We start from the raw sequence: 24069 nt of genomic DNA on the forward strand, positions 1-24069 counted from the left end.
TTATGTGTTAGAAAGTAAAACTGCTAATTAAAAAAAAAATAGAGCCATTAAGTAAGCCTCCACCCTGGTCCCCCACATTCATTCTCCCATCTTTGACTAACCCTGCATGGGCCACTGATGTGATCTCAGGTCCTACCATGCTACCTCTCTGCTGCCAAGCCCGCTCTGGCTCACCAGTGCCTCCAGCAGAAGGTCCACACTCCTCAGCCTGGCATGCAGACCCCCAGGTGATCCAACCCCGCCCCATTTCGTCCGGCCCAGCTGCAGCCTGGATGCTCCCGAGCGGCTCCCTCTTGTTCCCTCTGCCAAGAACACCTTCCCAGACTCCTTCTGTTCCCTCGCTGGTTCCCATCCCTAGCAGATCTGCTCACTGCCAGGAAGGTTTGCACCCAGTCCCAAGTGGATCTCTGCATCCCAGGCCCGTGTGCATGCTCCAGCTCCAGGCTCGCTGCTGCCAGAGCTCACTCACATGTGTGTGGATTCCATGTGAGCCCGCCTGACACAGACCTGCGTGTCCTCCCCCTTCGAGAGCCCGAGCCAGTGCAGGGGCTGCCCAGGTATGTCTCCACTTCCCAAAGCCTCAGCAGGAACAGTGCTGCATTCAGGAAGTCGCCATGGCAACCGCCTGGCCCTGGTGCCATCTCCTGCAATCAGCGCTGGGACCCAGCCACCCGCTGGGCTTCCTGGAGATTTGTTCCCTATGGTGGGAGGCCGGGGAGGGTTTCTAACCCTCCCCCTCCTCTCTTCGTCCTCCCCTCCCTGCCCCCAGCATAGCATGTCAGGGCTGCCAGGCCGGGACAGCAGAGTGTGTGGGAGAGGGCTCCCTTGGACTGGAACCAGGGACTGGAGTTCTGGTCTCCTAGAAGCCACGGCTACCTTATGTGGCCTTGGATAGATTCTTTCTCTGCACCTGTTTCCTTATCCATGAGATGCCTCCCTTACAGGTTGCTGTGGGGTGTGGGGCAAATGATAAGGCACAAACTAGGTGCTCAACTAATGCTATTATCCGAATGAAAGGTCCACCACAGCCCCTCACCTGCCCGGGGCTTCAGAGCACTTCCTCTCGATTGCTTCACTGCAGCCCTTGAAAAGGATACTTCCTGTCAGTTTAACAGAAGAGGAGCCTGAGGTCCAAGAGGTAGAGAGAAGGTTAAAAGTCCCCAGCCCCCCGCTGGCTGGGGCAGGTCAGGAATGCTGGGGAGCCCAGGAGAAAAGCTCTCTGGGAGGGACACGGCTTGGGGCCGGCTCTTCTCTGCCAGCACGAAAACAGGCGGCGCTGGCCCCTTCTATTCTCTGACAAGAGACTGACTCTCATCTCCTGGGCCGGAGCTGGGGAGTATAGAGGGGCTTCTCCCATCCCAGGGCCCTCCTCAAGCACAAAGAGCCTTGGATTGGGAGGCAGGGGTCCCGGTTCCAGTCCTGACTGGTGCTGTGACCGCGGGAGAGGGAATCGTCCGCCACTCTGTCTGTGGCCTCACTGAACCGGTGCTGTAGACTAGCAGGGCACCAGGTGACCCCCCCCCCAAGGGCACAGGCCATTCATCCAGGCTGTGGTTTCTGTTCTGCGTCCAAACCAGCTCGTGCTACACACAATCCTGGGTGACAGTGACCTGCGAGTTTGCCCAATGCCAGGCTCTGACCCCTGCCACCAACCACTGGGCCTGGCTTCCCCAGCTCTTGGGGAGTCAGGAAACAGAGCTTCTCCCAGCTCCCCCAAAGCTTTGATCGCTGAACTCGGATGCTGCAGTGTCTGTTTCCCCACCTCACTCCAACTGCTGCCAGAAACATCCCCCAAGTGAGGGGAGAGGAGCCTCGCGCATGCCACGTGCCTCAGGCTCCTGTTGTGCCCATGACCCCGTTTAATTCCCACAACCACTCTGCAAATGACGTCTTCCTGTGTGCATTTCACGGGTGTGAAAACAAAGGCTCAGAGAGGTAGAGTGACTTGCTCAAGGTCACACAGACAATAAGTGGCAGAAGTCATACTGGAACCCATGCTGATTCCAGAGTCCAAGAGAAAGAACCATCCCGATTTCTGCTTTGCCCAGTCACCTTGTTCCAACTCTCAGTGAGAGCTCTGCCCCCCTCAGAAAGATGTCCCAGGTGCCACCCAGGGCACCCCTTCCCCTCATCCAGGCGAAAAGATGCTCAGACTCGGGATTCCAGAGCATCAGAGGTGAATGTGCCCTTTGAGTTGACCCAGACCAGCCCCACCTCACCAGTTCTGCCTCCATAAGGAAACTGAGGCCCTGTGAAGCAGAGCCGCTCCTAGGAAATGAAAGGCGCAGCTTCCCATCCTGCGGGGGGCATGGTGGGAGGTGAGTCCCAACCCACAGGACGCAGAGGGCTGCGGCCCTCCCAGAGGGGCTTCAGTGGACCCCTGGAGATGCCTCTGAGGGCAGGCAGCAGCGGGCCAGACACCAGAGTGGGGGTTGGGTGGCCAGGCTGAGCAAGCTGGGGGAGGGGTCAGGCAGCCTTGGCCTGGCTCCCGTCTCCTGCCGCAGGGCCAGCGCGTGAGGTGGAGCTCAAACATTCAAGCGGCTTCCTCTCCTTGGTCGGGAGTGATGTCGCCCATTTCCTGGATGTCCAGGAACCGGCTTCAAACAATAGCGCTGTCAGGAAGCCAGGAAGGGGCTGCTGCCCTGGGCCTGGGCTTGGCCCATCCCTCCCCACCTCCTGAGACCTGGCCAGGCTGTCCCTTAGGCTTATCTCTTGGAGTCTGATGTCTTGCTCTGTCCCCAGCCGGTCGGGTTTCAGCGGGCAGGCCACCTGACTTCTCTGGGCTTCGACTCCCCATCAGAAACTTGGGGGACGTGTCCTTACCTAGCAGAACATGCACATTGATCAAAGGACATAGTGACTATAGTAGTAGTAGCAGCGAGCGCCACCACACAGGGACGGCACGGGAGGGAGTGCTCAGCACTTAGTAGGCACCTGAAGAATGTGACTTGGACTCTGAAGGGAGGAAATGGTCAACTCACGTTTTTCAAGCTACTACATGCCGAGCATTTCCACACACATGTGGGATGTGTATGGTGTGTTAAGACTGACAGTTTGAGGGGCACCAGGGTGGCTCAGTGGGTTAAAGCCTCTGCCTTCAGCTCAGGTCATGATCCCGAGGTCCTGGGATTGAGCCCCAGATCGGGCTCTCTGCTCAGTGGGGAGCCTGCTTCCCTTCCTCTCTCTCTGCCTGACTCTCTGCCTACTTGTGATCTCTGTCTGTCAAATAAATAAATAAAATCTTTAAAAAAAAAAAAAGAGACTGACAGTTCGAGAGTCAGACACAATTGGGTTTAAACCCTAGTTTTGTCATTTAGGAGCTGTGTGACCGGGACAATGACATGGTCTTTCTGAGCTTTAGTTTCTTCTAAAATAACACAAAACAGACATCATTATGAAGAATGAATGGGCCAATAAATGTAAAATATCTGGTGTAGTCCCTGACAAAGAGCAGGCGCCCAAGAAATGTTAGCTGTTGTTGGCACTGTTCCCACGCTGGGCCTCCACTGTGCCGCCTCTGTTCACATTGTCCCTGTCTGCAAACCCTTACCCCGCCCCCCAACCCTGACCCACACATCCAGCTCTGCACAAACTTCTCCCATCTGGCTGCAGCCCCTCAGGTAGCCCAGGGTGGGCAAGCCAGAAGACTAGACTCAATTCTAATTTTGCAGTTCTCGGAGCCCTTCCCATCTGTGGCCCTCGGTTTCCCTGTTTGTGAAGTAAAGGGAATTTATTGGTGCCTAAAGTCTTGCCAGGGCTGATGCTCCACGAGACACACCGGTTCCCAGCTAGATTCCTGGCACTGGACTTGGCAAGGAGTGGGAGGCCAGGGGGAGGCCTCTGGCGCGAGAGGGCGTCTGCATCCCCAGTCCACCAGCAGGCTGGGACCCTCCCCGGAAGCTGAGAGCCACTCAACTGGTTCAAGCTGTCTCCGAGCTTGGGAGTTGGGTGGGTACTTTTGTCGAGGAACATGGCCTTTTCATTAGCGTCATTGTCCACCAATTAGCCCAAAGCTGACTCACAGGGAACACGGCGCTGGGCGCCGCCATTCAGGCGGGTATCGTGTCCTACTTCTCTGGAAAATCTAGGCTCTGCTGCCAGTCCAGCTTGTCTCACAACCCCATGTGGGTGCACCTGTTACCTTAAGAGGGTCACGTTCACTGCACACCTATGTGGTGCCAGGTGTTGTACACACTCATCTTATTACTGAATCAGCATAACCAGCTCGGATAGGAAGCACTGTGGTTGTCCTCACTTCTCGGAGGAGGGAGCGACATCTCAAAGACATGAGGTGTGTTTCTCCAGTCCCTCAGAGGCATGAAGCACTGCATGAGTCACCAGCCAGAGCCGTCAATGGGACCCTGTTTGCCAAGGAAGCCTAGAGCTCTGTGGTCCTGAGCAAGTCATCTCCCTCCCCTTCTCCTCTCCTGTCCCTCCCCCTGGCTTCATTTCTAGTCGCTCCCCAACTCTAGACTCACAGCCCCATGAGAAGCAATGACCCCAGTTTTTAGAGCTGTTTTTAGGGTTTCAATTTTGCTTCTGTCAGAGATAAAATACACATGGTTTCTGGTTTGGGGAACCGCAAGTCAAGAAAGGAAGGTAGACCAGTAGACCGATCATCACCATGTAATCATTTGACTCCCAAGGAAGCCAGATCTCCTAGAAATCCTGTGGCAACGTAGAGAACCCCCTGAGGCCTTTGCCTGGCCGCCCAGGATCGCACCGTATGGTTCTGCTTCAAGTCATTCAACCCCTCTGCCACTGCTGCCCGACATATGGGTGTCTCTCTCTCTGTCCATTTTTACAAATTAACATTGCAACGAACATCCCTGTACGCATCTTAAAACACTTGAATCAGCACTTCTGTCGCATACATTTTTACAGATGTGGAATGCTACACATACTTTGTATTTTGGTAGATGCAGCAAGTTGTTCTCCCAACATAACGTATCAATCAATCAGTTTGTGCTCCTGCCCCCAGGCTAGAACAACCATCCCCCTCCCCCACATCTGGGCCAATAATTGATTTGGCTGAACTAATAAAATGGCATCTCACTATGGCTTCAATGTGGATTGTTCTGACTACTCCTGAGGTTAATCATCTTTTCATAAGTTTGTTGGCCATTCTGATGTTCTTTTCTGCAAACTGCCTGCCCATAGTTTTTGTAGGCGACTCCATTAGGATGTTTGCCTCCCAATCACACTGCCCTGGCTCTGTCTCAGTTTATCCCCCTGCTGGCCTTTTGGCTTCTGATGTCCAGTCCCCTCTCATATTCTGGGTGCTGCTGCCTGTTCCCCCAGGTGACCCTCCCCACTTCCACCCTCCACTCTGCCCCAGCCTCCGCTGTCAGCCAGTCTGAACCACGAGGGCAGGGTGCATCAGACTGGACTTAGCAATCAGAAGGCAGTCCAAATAGGGGATGGTCTCCAAAGGGTTCCCCCTTCAACTCTTAAGTGCAAAGCCTTCATAATAATCCTCGGAACAAACTCAGCCTCAAATAACAAGTTACAAGAAACGATTTCTAAATAGATGATCAACTCCCTCAGTCTCTTCTACATCATGCCCTGTAAATGCCACTGTGGGTGATTTATTTAACAAAGCTTGAAATGCCCTTCTCATTTTAGTGAAATTTCCAGAATGAACTGCTCAGGTGATCAGATCATAAAACTCCATCATCTCCCCCAACAAGTTGGCTAGCAGAGAAACAGTGTTTCATACAACTCTTGGCGTGGAAAAGTGCCTGGATACCATCTTAGTCCCATACTTCACTTTACAGCTAAAGAAACTGACTCAGAGGGGAAGTGTTTTACCAAAGCCACACAACAAGGTCAGAGATGGAGCTAGGAATGGGATCAGGGCCCTCCACCACCCCCAACTGTGCCCGCTGCCCATCACACACTGATAGAGAAGGAAAGATGCCAAAGGCTTTACTTGAAAGTTCATGGGGTTGAATTCACCCCTGGGAACCACAGATCCTTGGAACCCAGCAACAAAATGGAGCTGCATGGTCTGCAGACGATCGGAAGGAAGGAAGCAAGCAAGCAAGCAAACATGGAAGGAAGGAAGGAAGGAAGCCTTTACATCAAAATACTGTCATATCACCTAACACCGCACCTAATACTGTAGTTTCAGATGGCAAATGAAAGAAACATTATTATCATCCTTTATAGCTTCAACTCTTCCGCCAGAGCAGCAGAATTGATTAAAACAAGGCTTCCAGAAAGGGCATGCCTGCTTAATTTGCATTCAACCCTCAAATTAAAGGAATACCAGCATGCAATTATATTTCTTATTACCATAGCCTAATCTGACCTTTTATGCATTCTCCCTTCAGTTCACAGACAGCATTTTTACTGAGACCGTGACAGAGATTTCTGTGCTCTTTTAGGGGGGGGGGAGGCAAAAACCTGAGGGTTTCCTTCTTTCTCCAATGATGCTAAATCATTACAGTAGAAACCAGCACCCCTCTTTGAACAGAAAATATTCTCGTCTTTATTCTGCACAAAGATACACATTTATGAGTAACTAAGCTAATCCCTTTTGGAGAGGCCAATGGGTGGATAACATTCATCCAAAGAATAGTTATCAAGCAGCGACTATCCACCAGCTGCCATGACACCAAGTAGAAGCTGTGGAAAATGGGATGCGATTCTTGCTCACAAGGAGTACGGCAGCCGTCATGGTCAAGGATGCTCTTGAATGCGGAGGAAGGGAAGGGGTGGTTCACTCTGGGGGTAGTTGAGGGATGTTTCACAAAGGAGACCAATTCGAGTTGCATCTCGAGGGAAAGACTCACCAAGAAGAGGTGGGGGAGAACTTTGGGGCAGAGGGCATATACTAGGAAGGGTACGGGAGCCTGAAATGGAAGAGAGCAGAGTCATGTGGATTGAGTTGGGGGAACAGTGCTGCGGGAGGAAGTTGGTGGTGTCTCAGTCGGCCTCTGGAGAGAAAGAGGCTGGATTCAGATCCAGGCAGCCCAATTCCAGATCCCTTGTGCTCAACCCACGTGTTATATTGTGTCCTGGGAACAAAGGGGCAGGAAAGACCACTTCTGGCTGTAGGAAGGGGACACTTCCTGGGGAAGACAACATTCGTGTTTGCCTTGAGAGATGGGTAGACTTTCAAGAGGCAGAGATGGGGGAAGGGTTGTTTCCCAGCAAGTGGATGACAGCATCAATGATGATCAGGAAACCAGAGAACAGTGCTGAGGAATGGCACCTGGGAGACGGTGGGGCACATGATAAGGAGAAGATAACGGTGGGGAAATGGGTTAAGCTAAGGCCAGATTACGGAGTGTCAGAATGCCAGTAAGGATTTGGTCCCAGTCAATAACCACTCAGCAGCCACTGAAGGTTTTTGAGTAAGAGGCACACGCAGCAAGTCAGAGGGTGCACGGGAGGGCGAGGTGGCGGTAGGAGACCCATCCGGAAGCGGTGTTAACAACCCAGGCAAGGGGAACAAAAACAAGCAAGGACAGTGACAGATAAAAACGGAAGTAACAAATGTGGGAGATTGTGGGAGGAACTCAACAGGGCTGCGTGTTGGACTGGAACTCGGAGAGGAGCAAGCAGGAGTCAAAAGGTGCGTCTCATGTTTGACTCTGGAAGGATGGAGACACGGCTCGCTCAGATAGGGAAGACAGGAACAGGCTGGGCAGAGGAAAACGGACAGATAAATTTCCTTTGGAAATGGGAGGAATTAGTCTCATTATTCTCCAGCCAAACCAGCAGGAAGATTCTCTTATTATTTGAAGCCCTGCTCGGAGATCCTTTGCACTAACTGCTTTCAAATTGTTCTGTGACCTTTCACCTACTGAAATTGAGAGACGCGTTTGTTCTGAGAGGTTGGGGGATTCTATCTTTGCTTAGATGCTTTGGTCCTAGAAGGCTGTGATGTGGTGTAATTCCATCAAGAATACAGGAAAGCCAAATGTTAGTTTCTTTGTCCAAGGAATTCAAAGCAAGGTGGGGAGGGGGAAAAGGCAAGAACTTCTGTCCAACTTGGGCAAAAGTTAAAACATCCTACAATTGAATTTGCAGCCATTAACAGCTCGGGCCTTGTTGCTCTGATTCTAAAACGGTGAATTATCACGGGGGACCTGGAGCTAGACCCTGCAGCAGGATGGATCCATCAGCTGAAGTTTGTCCACTCAGAAAGATGGTTTATTCCCTTGTTAGCCAAAGTGTGGTCCATGTCCAGCAGCCATCAGCCCCAACACGAAGCTTACTAGAAACCTCAGCACTTACTCCAGACCAGTTGAACCAGAATCTTCATTTTAAGATCTCACATGACTTATACGCAGTAATACATACTAAGAGTATGGACTTCGGAACCAGATGTATCTGGTTTTAAATCCGTTTAGCCACTTCCTACTTAGTAGTGCTTAACCTGGGTCTGCTTTATATATACGATCAGTGACCTATCCCCTGGCTGAAACTTGGAGTAACCTCGAGAGCTTTCAAAACCTCCAGGCCCGGGGCACCTGGGTGGCTCAGTGGGTTAAGTCTCTGCCTTTGGCTCAGGTCATGATCCCAGAGTCCTGGGATCGAGCCCTGCATCGGGCTCTCTGCTCAGCAGGGAGCCAGCTTCCTCCTCTCTCTCTCTGCCTGCCTCTCTGCCTACTTGTGATCTCTCCCTCTTGTCAAATAAATAAAATCTTTAAAAATATATAATAAAAAGAACTCCAGGCCCTGGCAGACCAATTAAATCAGAATCTCTGGGGGGCAGGAACCAGACACAGGCATTCGAGGGTCTTCAGATGACTTGAACTCACACCCAAGGCTGAGAACCACTGTTTTCAAAGAACAAGCGTGGCCACCAGAGCCAGTCTTCATGTGGCTCCCACACCTATTTCTCGTCAGGACCGGGGCTTCTCCGCCACTCCCTAAGCTAGTGTTCCTTTGTGAAATGGACCGGACAGACTCTTTCAAAACCTGAGCACGGAGAGCTGGCACATGGGAAGCACTGGGCACAATGCATCATGCCCAATAAATATTTACTCCTCATGCGGGTCCCAGCTTCTTTTGCAGAAAGAATCTAAGAAGCAACACATAGCTTGGTGTCACATAAATGCAAATCCATGAGCATGCTTGTACCTTCCCCACCCCAGGGGTGGCTTCCAACTACTTGGCCACCAAAAGGTTAATAGAGGATGCCTTAGCTGTTTTTAAAATTTAAGAATCTGGGGTGCCTGGGTGGCTCAGAGGGTTGAGCCTCTGCCTTTGGCTTTGGTCATGACCTCAGGGTCCTGGGATCGAGCCCCGCATCAGGCTCTCTGCTTGGTGAGGAGCCTGCTTCCCCCCCACTTCTGCCTGCCTTTTTGCCTACTTGTGTCTGTCAAATAAATAAATAAAATCTAAAAAATAATAATAAATTTATAAATTTTACTTTATATAAATAAAGATTTATTTATAAATAAAATAAAATAAAATTTAAGACTCTGTTCTTTTTCTACATTAATTTCAAGAATGAGGCAAAGGCAGCCAGCCAGGAACTTTTGCAGAACAGAGGAGAGTGAGGTTCCCCCAAAGTGCTCCCAACTGTGGGGTAGGACTAGGGTGGGGGAGGGGGTCAGGCCGATCACACAGGGCTTTGTCTTTGAGCTGTGCTGACACTTTGGGCAACAGGCCCTGTACCTCCTCCAATGCCTCCCAGGACTCTCTCCGCCTAGGATCTCTGGAGTGGGGAGTCAGAAAGGCCTTTGGAAAGACTTATAGGACAACTCTGCTTTTCAGAGTGCCACAAAAAGAAATCAAAGCCCAGGGAGTGGCCACGGACTTACTTACGCAGGGCCATGTACAACTCAAGGCCACGGGCAGAAGGGTGTAGAGCGACCCAGTCAGATGTAGAGGAAAGAGCCTGGTAGTGAAAAAGGAACTGAATGAAAGGGAAAATAAGGACATAATAGCGCTTTGAACCAGAGCTTTATAAATACTTGTGGCTTTAACCTGCCCAGGAGGTAGATAAGCATGTTGCCTTTAGTTTGTCCTCAAATTCAACCTCTCACAAGAGGTTAAGGAACACACCCAAGGTTGGAATTGACACTCAGACCTCCCGACTTCCTGGCTTTGGAGCTGGGAGTTCAGCCTCCACCTCCCTGGTCTATCAGGAAAAACATCTGGGTTATAATGCTTGAGGATGGGATATCAAGGGGAAGTGGTGGAAGTTGGGTGCTTTAAGAAACTTTGAGCAAGACTGCCTAAAACCCAGCCAGGAGGCCCCTCCCATGGCCTGAGTCACAAGGCGCAAACATTTCTTCACTTCTCCTATCCTGGACACTTCCCTTGTATGACCTTCAGGAAAAGCTATTTGCCTGAGATGTTCGATGAGGAGAGAGGTAAGACTAAAAAATGCGTGAACGCAGACAGGTAAGAGGGCCTTCCCCTTACACAATCATCTCTGCCTCGTCGAATGTGGCTCCCCAGCCACACTGGTGAATGCCTACTTAAAGCAAAGAGAGAGAAACAGGCAGGACCACAAGAAGAACAAGCTAAGGGAAGTCATCTTTAAAGGCCAAAAGGTTATATAAAACATAATAAAATACAACTATTTCCTTTAAAATTTTTAATGGCCAGGAAATGGTATAGAATATCTGCCAAGTCACATAAATTAACTTTTTTGTTAAGTTTGTGATCCCGGAAAGAACACTCTATCGGTCGATGCAAACTGCGTGGGAATTTCACCAGTGGTTGTCTGGGCATGTGACTGAGTGTGGGCCATGGAGCCATCTTTACATGGTCCAGAAAAAAACACGGCTGCCATGTTTGGCAGGCTTCAGCTCCCCTTCAGTCTCAGGGCTGGGCTCTGGTCTTGCTCTTGAGTGATAGGGATTCTCCGGTAAAGGTCGATCTGTTTTCACTTTGGTGACCTGTGAAGGGCAAAGAGGACAGAAGCAAGGCTGAGGTCAGGTGGAACAGTCGGAGACCAAGAACGCACTTCCCAGCATTTCCTCTCTGGTCCTGCTGTCCCAACCAACCCTCTTTTTTCAAGTCCCAGCAAACCATATTTAGACTCATTTGACCTTTGAATGGACATTTAAGAAAGCCTTCTCTGGGGCGTTCCATGTGGTAGAAGTTTCAGAAACAGTAGGGAACAAGACACACACTGTCCTCGAGGGAGCCAGACAAGAAAATCAACTAAGACTTCCTAAACAAATTATCACAACTGAGACAGGAACTGAATGCTGGCACTTAGGACTCAGGATTTAGAGCAAGGACTGTGCACATGTAACCAGGCTAGATGATTTCAGAGGGGGTAACCTTTAGCGTCATCTTAAAGGATGCCCATGAGCAAGGCAGAAAGATTAGCAGGAGGAAAACATTCCAGGTAACCAGTATGTGTGTACACAGAGAGGCGTATCTTTAGAATGGTAAAGCAAAGGCTGCATGAATAGTGGTGGGAAAAGAGGCACCTACGCCAAGCGCCCACTGCAAATGACACTGACACCTTATTCCATTTCATTCTCAAACTCCCATGAGATCATCTCACAGAGGTTCCCTGTGGCCACCTGCCTAACAGTGGGAAAACTAGTCCTCAAAGCCAGATCTGCCTACTTCAAAGCTTGTGCTTTTAAATAACATTTTAAATAACATACTACACTGGTTGACAAGGGCCTGACAGTGAAGGGTACCGGATGATGTGCTAAGTGTTTGAATTTGACCCCCGTGGTAACAGGTGCATGGAAGCAGGGAAGCAGTTCAAGCACATGTGCAGGCTGGAAGGTACGGAAGCTAGATCAGAGAGGGGCAGGACCAGAAATGGGAGAGCCAAGCCAACAGGCCTGGCAGCTCGCTGGACCACTACACGATGGGAACAGGAGAGAGACGGAAGGTGGTCCCATCCACATCAGCCCTGATGGTCACAAAATCTCCATCAGAAACCCACCGGCAATTGTTCTCACTTTAAAGATGAGGAAGCACACAGAGAAATGGAAAGACACGGCCAGAGTTATTAACAATGTTGTTCTGTAGTGGTCTGATCTTCAAGCCACTCCCTATGATATGACTGAGGAGTCTTCCCATCTGCACAAATTCAAAAACCATTTACTGTGAATGGAGCTTTCGGGAACACAACAGCACAATTATTACTATAACCACACTGTGAAACATTATCTGTAGTTCACAGGTGAGGACCAGGGAGGCTAACCTGCTCCATGTCAGAGTTGGAGCAGGGACCCAACCTTCTGTCTACAGGTCCAGAGTAGCTGTTTGCTTGTTTTTTAGAATAGTGTTCTCTTCTCTCCACCACAGAGATCACTAATGGTTCCTTATTGCTTGACAGAGTTCCTCCAAACGCCTCCACCTGGCATGTGAAGCTCCTTTCAGGAATGCAAGATATGTATGAAATAAATCTAGAAACATGTTTCTTAAATTTAAAATAATAACAGACCCCTTAAAAGGACAGATTATTGTGGCAAGAACAAGAAAACAACTTCCTCATCTGTATCATATTGAAAGAGAAAAGGAGCAGAAGCATGTGGTCAAACTAACTGCTAGGAATACAACCTTGGGCAGCCTACCCAATGCTCAATTTCCCATCTCTCAATGGGGCTACTGGCTGACAGTGCAATTAGGATACTACACAGTCAGGTGCCTGATGCTTTGCAGGTGCTCCGTAAGTTATTGTCAATGGTAGCCTTCCCAGGGTGGTGGAATTATGAGCAACTGGTTAGGAAGGTTGGAAACTTCAAATGACAATGATCTCGAAGCTGAGGGCAGACGAGTGAGTAGAAACTGGCCAGCGGCACAGAGGGGAGAAAGGCAAGCCAGTGGAAGCGGAATGCGGAAGTGAATACAGCTGAAAAGTTAGGCTTTATCCAGCTGGTCATGACGTTTCTAAAAAAAGATTACTGGATTCTGATTTTAAGTATGACTAAAACTGATAATCCTCTTAAAGAAAAAAACTTTTGAAAACAAGACAGTATTTTATACGTTTTTAAAAACATTAACACAAATGTTCAGGAATCAATATGCTTTCTTAACAGCATGATTTGTTAATTCTCCTTTGAGTAGAGACAGAAATGAGAAAAGATTGTTTTCATTGGTAAATGTGTAGGTCCCACCACCTTCCAACAGAGTTATCCACAATTTAAAGTGATTTGCGCAGGGCAGCAAAAGAAGGTATCTGAAGATAATCAATCTGGACAAAAGCAAAACAAAGTTGCTAAACCACTCATCTACTTATGACACCAAGCTTAAGACCCAACTACCCACAGATACTGTACATAACGGGAAGGGAACAAGGGCGAACTGTGGACCTATGCACCAGGCGTTAGGCTGGAAGTTCACAAAAGCTCTCGAGCTTAATCCTCACAGAAAACTAGGGATGAGTACTGGTCCTATTTCGGAGATGTGGTAGGACAGGAAACAGCAATTTGCTCAGGATCCCACAGTGACTCAGTAGTACTATCTTCCTCCATTCAAACCTGAGTTTTCCCTGCCGTCCTGCCACCTATCTGTCCCAGAGGTAATTGAGGATGATGAGGCTCAAGAAGCAGGAGTAGGTCAGGGGCACCTGGGTGGTGCAGTTGGTTAAATGTCTGACTCTTGATTTCGGCTCAGGCCATGATCTCAGCGTCATGAGATCAAACCCTGTGTGAGAATCGTGAGATTCTCTTCTCCCTCTGCTCCACACCCCACCCCCTCTCTCAAAAACAAAACAAAACAAAACAAAAAAACAAAACAGCAGCAGCAGGGTAAGTCAGATCACACAGGCTCTTGTAAGCTAGAATACTGCAAGCAAGGGCAAGCCCCCAAAAAGTTTTAAAAAGAAAAGTGATATTTATTTTCTATACAGATCATGTGAAGATGTAATGATAGCCTAAATTCTTCAATTTCAGGTGATACAAGGTCTTCTGAAATCTGAAGAGGACCACCCTCTTCGCACAGCCTAAGTTAAGAACTCCTGTTCCAGATGTGGGGACAGTGAGAGGACTCAAAAAAATCACCCAGGAAATGCTTACCTATAGGAACTGATGATTTTTTATAAAGGGAGAAGGGGACATGAAGAAAAAAGACACCGAGGTTTCTGATGTTTCAAGAGATGGTGGTGTCATGACTGAGATAGGAAATACAGAACAGAGTAGGAAAACATGCTTTTTAAACTACAGGGATACACTTAAAAATCTCAGGTACTGATAAATCTGGCCTGTGGAATCCAGCAGGAGGAGTCTTTTCACCTTGGACAGCTCTCCCAGGTCAGGCCGCACCCATCCCAGCTTGTCCAGCACACACTCGTCAAACTTGGCCTGCTGTTTGCGGCAGCGACGAAATAGCTGCAGGCCGGAGTAGTCAATGCAGGTCCAATAGTCTGTAAAAGGCTCCGCACAGTGAAGCTTTATCTGCCTGGAAAAGAGGGCTAGGTTAGGGATAGCTCCTTGCAAAATAATGAAAAACAGAAAAGTAGGGAAAAAGCACCTCAAAAGCACAGCCTTGCTTTCTGAAAGGTAGGAGAGCAGATGCTCTTACCTCACTTACAGACAATCTGGAGATCCTCAGATTGAGAACCAGTAAGTAGAAAAAGATTTCTGAGGAAGAAGACCTCATTTATTTATGCAGCCAAACTAAATGAGTTGAAATGTGAAGACTGTGGTCTGAGGCACATATATTTTACACAGAACACTCCTCACTTAGGGTCTACGTGTTCTTTCCTTTAGATCCAATTCTAAAGATGATCAGTTTAGCAAACCTGGAAGAGGCAGCATAATCTGAGACAGGCACGCTGACAGAAGGCAGCGGTGACAGACAATGGCAAAGGAAGAGACAGAATTGTAAAAGACAAATACACAAACCAACAAGCGGAAGATCCTGAGGTCATCAGTGCAGAGGCAAACCACCTTATGCTCCTCACAGTTCAGAGCCCTCGCTCTAGTAATGCACTGAACAGAAACAGATTAATCTGTCATTTAAAAAGTTAAATTACATTTGGTGGTCTCTGTTAAGAAGCAAGGCAGCATGTAATTCATTTAGTGACCACCAAAAATGGTTGAAGAAAAGTTAACTTTTGTGTATAAGAGAGAAGCTTCAATTATTTTGCAAAACTCCCTTCTCTTACCATTCAGCCTTGCTGGTAATCCAATAAATGCCAATTCAAAGAAGAATAAAATACCATTATTTTAAGTAAAAGCCTTACATGAGGCACTGGAAGAAATGCACAGCACTCTCCTTCCCCTAATGGAATCATGACTAGAAAGTGCTAGCTTGCTGTACTCTAAGCATCTAGCTACACTCGACACGGGAATCTTACTTCACACAGCTCAGGAAGAACCTCAGAGATGGGATGGAGGAAATACACAGTGAAAAAGCTGCTTTCCATTCTTGCTGGGTTTCCCTCCTAGGAAGCAACCAATGTACCCAGCTTCTTACATACCTTTCCAGGAATTCCAGTGTAACCTGGGGGTGGCGGGGTGTGCACAGGAAAGAAGGAAGACCAGCAAAGCCATATGGAGCTCTTCTGAACGGCCCCTAGCCTCACTGAACGGCCCCTAGCCTCACTGAACAGGATGCCCACAGTACACAAAACCGCACCCCCCTCCATTGAGAATCAGGCTGGTAGCAGGCTACTGTTTCCAATGCCAGTTTTTTAATTCCTCCAGCACGGGACAGCGGAAGAGCTGCTAGCATTACTGGAGTACTCAGTCTCTTCTGGACCCTGCTACCCTGGTACCCACACCCAACTATTACCTCCTAATGCCTACAAAGAGCGACTTCAGCATGGAGGCAGCAACCTCTCATGGAGGCAGGTGGGCACACCTCAGGAGCTTGTGAAATCCAAACCCTGTCCACTTAAAAGTACTACTTCTAGGCCAAAGCAGAAATTGTTTTCCAAAGTTCTCTTAGAAAACTTTAAAAAGTAAACACGTAAACTAGTTAGCAATCAAACCAATGCAGATTCAAGCAAGAATAAATATCATTTTGCACCTATCAAATACTTAAATAATACACAATGCCAGTAAGGTAGAAAAAGATACAGTACTGAAGGCAGCATAAAGTGACCCAACTTTTAAGAAAATGACAACTATAGTCCAAGAGCCATAAATAATATTCAGTCTTTTTATGGCATAATCTCACTACTGAGAAATTTATGCCACAGAATGAAAAAGAGAAAAAGAGCTACACAAAAGTAATCACTGAAGACTTATCTAAAACAATCAAAAACCGGAGGAAAAATGATGTTTAATAACAGGAATTGGTCAGGCAAATTAGGTTTGGTTTACCTGCCGGTGGAATATTATATAGCCATTAAAAAGGATGGTCACAAAGACAATCCAGCAATGGCAAAGAATGCTCCCAACAGTTTCAGGGAAAAATGAATGTTAAGTCATACACTACTATGACTCTAACCACAAAAATATCTTTGCATATGGACAAAGACAGCAGAACCAAGAAAGAAAGAAAGTAGCTATTATGTGAAGGAAATTTGATTTTTCCCTCTCCCGTCATTATAGTGGACATCTGTGGGTTTTGCCTAGCCAGCAGTCAGTCCCCATTCTTCTGTAACATCCTTCTAATTTCCCTTTAGGGAACAATCCCTCCCTATCTCTCAGCAGAGTGGTTTAGCTGAATCTAAGTCTACTCCCCACTTTAGGCCTGACCAAGCACAGCATTTTATCTCCTGACACACACCTGATTCAAAGATATGCATATGAAATCAAGCAGTCAGGCCAATGAGACTCAGTCCTGGGAGCCCTGCTCAACTGGACAACTGCACGGCTGGTCTACGTGTACTAGGCAAGCAGCATAGCGGTGTGGAGTGGCTGGTGGCCACTTCTGCTACAGCAAGCAAAGAGTCTCTCTGAAAATGAACCTGACAGAGAAAAACAGAACTAAGAGACTGGGGGGAGGAGAAATGAGGCAAAAAGATACGAAGTAGTTATGAAATTATGCAAGCCCTTTGATTCCAGCCCTGCCTAATCCCAGTCCTATTCCTGGGCTTTACAGCTACACAAGCCAATTCCTTTCAAGAAGAGTTTCGGTCCCTTTTAAGACAGTCTGTCAAAACATTTCTCTACAATTACAATCTGGATTTTTTTTTACTTACAGTATCAAGCATAATGGCCTACTTAAAACCTTGACTCTGTACCCACTTTTCACTCCACGGTAACTGAGTGTTCTGTAGTAACAGCAATCTAGTGAATTCCTGTTAGCAAGCAGTGAGCTGAGTTGGTATTACGTACTTCTACAAATTTTTCCTAACTATCCTATATAAGATAACATAGTATTCTATAACTAGGAAATTAACATTCACAAATATTAAAGAACACACCAAATAATAAAAACAAATAACAAAAATAACTGCATCACTTACTGTAGGCTTTTTGGGTCTATCAGATTTCAAGGTCTTGCATTTCCTACCAAAATTCTTCCTTCACTTAATGTTCACCGGGATACAGACACCTACATGTTTCAGCCCCGCAGCACTGATGTGAAAGACTGTTACCTGAAGAAGTCCAGAGCACACTTGTTGACGAGCTTGCCTTCCTCTAAACACCGCCGGGGGTCTTTTTCTTCCCAGCGGCAGAGCATGAACTCCTTGTTGGGCTTATCACACTGAACTCCATAGTGATGGGCAGCAGCTTTGAGCACCGAAGAACTGACTTTCACCTGGAGAAAGGACAGCAGGAGACAGACCACAGATCTGTGACCAGGTATCACTTCCTCATCTTCACCTCCTGCCACTCAAAACAGAGGAAATACAGGTAGCACTGGTCTACCTCCACCACGAAAATTAAAGACAGGGGCTCCCATTATAATCTCTTGTGATCTCTGCTGCTTTAGAAATCGCAAGGCTCTTTCACATGCATGATGTTCTATATACCCTCACAGTCATCTCATTAGACGGACATTACTCTCCCCATTTACGACATAAGCAAACGGCAGCCCTAACAGAACCCTTAGCTCTCTGAAAGCAGAGCTCTGAAGGATGATGGAGGGCCCTACCTCTGGGGAGCCTTGATGAGTCTCCTTTTCAGGAATAAAAGTGATAGAACAGATAAATTTCCCAGAAGACTAAAGAATCACAGAGGACGAGTCTGGAAAGGCTCAGTAAGAGGGCACCTAGTCCGGAAAGCTATTACTAATAATAAAGTACTAAAATTTTTGAATTTTTTACAATTACAGACTATATCCAAGGTAGCCACCCCGTAACTATGTCAGTCTCTCACTTGCCTCCCAGGACACTTTCCTGAGAAAGCGTAGTTATAGCTCACTCACAGGGGACTGCACACAGACCAGGGTCCCTCTCACTGCACCCGCAGCAAGGGTCTGCTGGCCAACTTTGTGCACCGCCTTTTCCTGGGCCCCAGCACAACATCTTCATTACTAGAACTTGGAACGTTTGCTGTGTGGGAGGACCACCCTCCTCAGCGTTCCTCCCTTCAAAGTCGCTTCCGTTATTCTTTCCGAAGAACCCCGTTGTCTGATAATTTGCATTGGAACCGCACAAAGTTTAGTCATGTATTATATCAGAGCGAACAAGCATGTTTTCAGTATCGGGTCTCTGTTCAAATTTGATCTCCTCAGAGGATCTTTTTCTACTGACCTCATAAAAGCTATCATCAGTGGTCACCCTGTGTGTGCCCACTAGAATATAAGCTCCAAGAGGGTAGGGATTTTTTTCAACAGAGAGTTGAGACTAAAGATGTCAATTCTCCCTAAATGGAACTATAATTAAATGTCATGTTTACTGTGGCTCACCAAGCACTCAAAATAGTGCCCAGCACAAGTAGCTGGTTAGTGCTCATTGCGTGCCAGGGACCGGGATCCAACACTCACAGAAGAGACAAGACTACATGAATTATGCCTTCTCACCAAAATTAAGTATGTCCCTTCTCTTCTTCAGGTCATTCTTATGCTCTTTGGTTAAAATCAGGGCTTCAGTCATATAGAAACCTTGCACATTTCTTGTTTAATTTCAGAATATTTTAACATTTTTCATACACTTAATAGGATATTTTTTTCTATTAGATTTTCAAATTCGTTACTGCTTGTTTGTACACTGTTATCTCCTCTCTAGCCAGATCTTTCTGAACTCAGCTCTGATACAAAACTAATGACAATTAGGAGGAAAAACTTCCATTTATAAGTAAAAACTACCACCCTTCCTCTCTGATATTTGAATCTTTTTTTTCCTCCTTTTTCCCTATCTTATTGCTTTGACTAAACAGATGAACAGTGATGGCAATAGGCACTCTTGCCTTTTTCTAGACTTTAAAGCACAGTTTGGTTCAACATCTGTCACTGTTGTCTGGGATACAGTTCTTCGGATATTCCTCAGAAAGGAAGTTTCCTTCTAATCTGAACTAGCTTTGTTTTACTGTCCTTTCTGGAAAGACTGAAAATTTCAGGGTTGTTTTTTTTTTTTCATTAATCTGTAAGTATAGAGCACTAACAGATTTTCTAAAACTCTCCCATTATAGATAGAATAAAATCTAGTCTGCCATAGTGTATTACACTGTAAGATATTACTGGATTTGATTTGTAAATATTTACTAAGGATTCTTATGTAAGAATAATGTTATAATTATTTTTATGCTAAAAATTTTATAAATTTGATTTATGCTTTAAAGATTTATTTGTTTTAGAGAGAGAGAGAGAGAGAGAGTGCACATGGAGGGGAGAGGCAGGGAGAGTCTCAAGCAGACTCCCTACTGAGTGCGGAGCCCCACAGGGCTCTATCTCACAACCCTGAGATCATGACCTGAGCTGAAACTGAATCAGATGCTTAACTGAATGTAACACCCAGGTGCCCCTATAATTTTATTTTTTATGAATTTCACATAGCTTAGGTTAAGTTATTAATACAATGAATGGCAAGGAAAGATGAAGAGTAATTCATCTACACACTATAGGAAGAGGAGAACAAAGGACAATGCCTACTAATATTCCACTTGCTATAATTATCAAAGCAAAGACAAACTTATGATAAAAGTAAAGTCTGCAAGACAACTCTAATAAATTCGTTTAAAAATCTCTAAGATTTTGTATTACAGTTTTTTATAGTAAGAGCTTATTTAGGTTATTGAGGGGAATACTCTTGTTTGCTGTATTACCTGTAAAGAGCTGAGAGAATAAAAATCAAGACAGGGGCGTATAGGTGGCCTAGTCGATTAGGCACCCAACTCTTGATCTTGGCTCAGGTCATGATCTCAGGATTGTGGGATCGAACCCCATGTCAGGCTCTGCACCAGACGTGGAGCCTGCTTGGCATTCTCTCTTCCTCTCCATCTGCCCCTCCTCTGTGCATACATGCACTCATGCTCCCTCTCTTAAAAAAAAAGAAAAGAAAAATCAGGGCACCTGGGTGGCTCAGGTCATGATCTCAGGGCCCTGGGATCGAGCCCCACATCAGGCTCTCTGCTCATCAGGGAGACTGCTCCCTCCCACCCCCCGCCTACCTCTCTGCCTACTTGTGGTCTCTCTCTGTGTCAAATAAATAAATAAAATTTAAAAAACAAAAATCAAGATTCAAATTTTTAAAAACTTAATATATTTTAAAAATTAAGTCAGTTATATTTACTTCCTTGACAAATGCCTTAAAGACTTTTCAAATGCCTTCACAGCTATCGTGCCCAAAAAAGTTACTGCATTCTTTGCCTGACTTTCCTACCAATGTAGAGGTCTTTTCCAAAATCCAGGCACACCCATGTTGTTGAGCGTATAAAATACGCTCTGTCACAGGAAAATAAAACACAATAACCACTCACCGAATCTCTTTCCTGGGGAAAGAGATGTGCTCAAGATGACACAGCAGGTCAGTGGCAACTGCAGAACTGGAATTCACAGACCGTGACCTTCAGTCAGTCCTTTCTGTCTTACATTACCTTCACCGAGAGGACAAAGGACTTTGGATGCCACCATCTCCCCTCACCTGCTTCTTCACGAAGTCTGATGAGTTCCAACAGAAACAACACCTTTTCACAGCTGCTTACTGTGAATACCCTCTCAAATTCATTCAGCTCCCTTTGTCTCAAAGAACACAGAGTTCCAGCATCTTCCTCATTTATCCTCATGACAGCCCCCCCATACAGCAGGTCTATACAGTCTGCAGGTGTGGAAAGGGAGGCAGAAAAAGTCTTACAATCTACAACCAATCTTCCAGTCCGGCTCTCTTCCTTAAACCATGTCTGCACCTCTTTCTACAGTCTTTATCATGCTGTGCCTTCCATTTTACTTAATTTGTGGAAAATGGGAAATAATAGTCCTTATTTGATAGGACTATTAAGGATTTCAAGGAGTTAACACATATAAAAATATTAAGAACAGTGCCTAGCATATCATAAATATTAGCTATTATTTCTGCTCAAAACTGTCAATGTGTACAAGGAGTTTCCAGCCTAAGCTTCTGAATGCTTCTTCCACAGGGATGTGTTATAACTCCAAAGAAAACAAGGTCCAAAACGTGTTTAATTTGTCTATCAAATCTGCTCCCTCTGGCTTCCTCAGCCCCACTGTCAGGTCACAAATCTGACAGACTCTTCAACCTTTCCTGCCTATGATACCTAAGTCACTGCTGCGTCTGATGACTTCCAGATAAATCTGTTCTTTCATTCTGTGAGCAGTCCCCAATTATGCTGAGGTCATTCATAGCCTCCTCATTATTTCAACAGCCACTAAAACTAATCTTGCTTTTCTTTTCCTCTCTTCAATCCATTCTTCACAGAGCTGCCAGAGGGATCTTCCTAAAAGACAATTCTTATCATACTCCATTAAAACAAATTAGCAACAAAGCCCTGGAAGGACTCAGGCTTAACAGCTGAACAAAGCCTAAACTTTTCACGGGGTATTTAAAGCCTCTGGATCCAGCCTTCTCACCCAAGATGCTTCCACAAAGGGACTTGCTGCTGTCTCAGAACACTGAACTCATGGTCCCCAGAACTCATCAGTGGACCCCTGCATTTTCCCATCTCCTTACCTTTGCTCAGATCTAACCCTCGCTTAAAGCCCATTTCTCCATCTCGGCCTATAAATGCTATTCTTCAAATACCATTTAGCCAAGTCTCACATTATGCCCGAGAAGGGCTTTCTCTCTTCCCTTTACAGCCTCAGAGAAGTATAGAGCTAGCTGGAATCATTTCATCTTACAAATAAAATAACTATGTCTGCAAATACTCCAAGTGACTAATCAAGGTAACCGAGCAGTCAGGCCTGGAACTTAGATCCAACTTTAAATCCTGCTCTCTTCTCCTAAACTACGTCTGCTCCTCTTCCATAGCACTTAATCACTTTGTCTTCTATTTTAGTGATTTATGTAATTATCTGTATTTCAATTCAACTGTATAAACACTAACAGCAAATTTATTCCAGATACAGAATATTTGCAGAAGTAGAACCTCGGGTGTTTGCTGAATCAAATTAAAGCTCCCATGAAAAATCCAGCAGTTTCAGGCTAACCCAGCTTCACTGTGGGACAAGAAACCAAAGACTGAACACTGGAGGCCACCACTTAATAAATGTCACTTTACTTTAAAGTCCCTGAACGTAGCAAAAAGCCCTTCATCTGCGAAAAACAACAGTTGCCATTCTCACAGGCACCTAAGATGAAGTGAAGTCATGAAAGTAAAACCCTTAACTTCTGGGCTATAACTTCTGGCACATCATTTTTAGTGTTGCCCTCCTTCTCCTTTTATGCAGCCTAGTCTTTCTACTATCCCGGACTGCCATGACACTCTTCTGCCTTAAAACCTTCCACCTCTCCCCACCACCCTCACTTATAAAATAAGTCTGGCCTTGGAGAAGCTGCTTCCCACTCCTACCAGTCTGAGGTACCTATCTCCAGGCTTAGCAACAACTGAGCTTCCCACAACCCTAGAATCACATCAAAGAGCACCTGTCTCCCAGACACAAAACATCCTGCTATGCCTTCTCACTCCCTTCAGCTTTTGCCCGTAATACAAGAGTTTAAAAGCATGGGTGTTAAACTCAGACCTGGATTCACAGTCCAGCTCCACCGCGTACTAAACCACATGACCTTGGGCGAATGACTTCTACTCCCAAGGCCTGTTTTCTCACCTTTCACAGGAAGAAACCAAGAATACCCTAGATCATAGGCTGCTGGCAGAATGTGATGTATTCGTGGATGTAAAGTAATTAAGGGGCATCCTGCCTGACATCTAGACAAGGCGTGGCTGTATTTGCAATAATCTGTATATACTGTCTTGTCTTCACTTCATAGCACAAATGCCACTGTACTGCAACTGCCTCTTTATGTCTGTCTCCCCGTTAGATTACAAGCTCTGTGAGGGCAGGGACCATACCTCTTATTCTGGTGTGTATGTATACGGCAATTATTCAATGATATCCTCCTAAATAAATGAGTGCCTTAAGTGTCCTATTCCCAAACACCCTCCCAGGGCTGTGCGCAACTCCACTCTCCAGTACCATCTCCTCTTGCTGCTTCCTCTTCCTAGTTCCACTCCAACACGGTAAGGATGAGGCCACCTGGAAGCGACTGTCTCTCTCGCGCTCGGCTGCGAGCACCCGGGGTTGCATACTCCCTTCGCGGAAAGGGTTAAGTATTCCGTGCCATTAAAGTAAGTAAAGTGGCCCTGGCTGGTGCTTCAGAAAAAGTACCACTATTATTCACGTCAATGACAAGCAGATCGTTGGGGGTCACGGTGGGTTTGGAAAGGAAAGCGCTACAGAGCCACTGCATGATGGGCTTGGGGTGAGGCGACTCCCGGAGGTGAGGAGGGGGCGTCCGGGAAGCGACCTGTGTTTGTGTTGGGGGGGCACTGCGTGGGGGAAGCCGGGGCCCACAGTCTAGTGAGACGAAGCAGGCTTGGGCCCAGGCCCGAAAAGCTGCAGCCCTATGCCCCGCTCGCCTGGCTTCCGAACGAGCCTCACCTCCTGCACTTTCAGATCCTCCAGAGTAGGCAGCTCCACTATCCCCGGCATGATGGCGGCAGCCCCAAACCCGAGGAGGCGCCCGCAGCCGCGTCGCCCCCGTCTCCTTGAATTCCCCTTTCGACCGCCAAGGGCCACCTCACGCCTGCGCCTGCGTAGCCGGCCACGCAGGCGCACTGCTCTGCCCAACCGCGAGCCACAGAGCGTGCGCAGTGTCTGGAAGGTCGG

General features: G+C 46.9%; 1 protein-coding gene across 1 annotated transcript; it reads right to left on the minus strand.

Moving 5' to 3' along the window:
- Positions 1–10549: 10549 nt before the first annotated feature.
- Positions 10550–24023, minus strand: NDUFA8 (NADH:ubiquinone oxidoreductase subunit A8). The gene is made up of 4 exons (XM_004775579.2): positions 23842–24023; positions 17438–17601; positions 14178–14343; positions 10550–10868 (listed from the first exon to the last, which is right to left on the minus strand). The coding sequence occupies exons 1-4, from the start codon at positions 23890–23892 to the stop codon at positions 10731–10733; spliced, it is 519 nt and encodes a 172-aa protein (XP_004775636.1). The 5' UTR covers positions 23893–24023; the 3' UTR covers positions 10550–10730.
- Between the last annotated feature and the right edge of the window lie 46 nt (positions 24024–24069).

The sequence above is a fragment of the Mustela putorius genome, unplaced genomic scaffold, assembly GCF_011764305.1.
Source record: "Mustela putorius furo isolate JIRA1106 unplaced genomic scaffold, ASM1176430v1.1 tig00000596_pilon_pilon_pilon, whole genome shotgun sequence".
In the NCBI taxonomy this organism is placed as follows: Eukaryota; Metazoa; Chordata; class Mammalia; order Carnivora; family Mustelidae; genus Mustela; species Mustela putorius.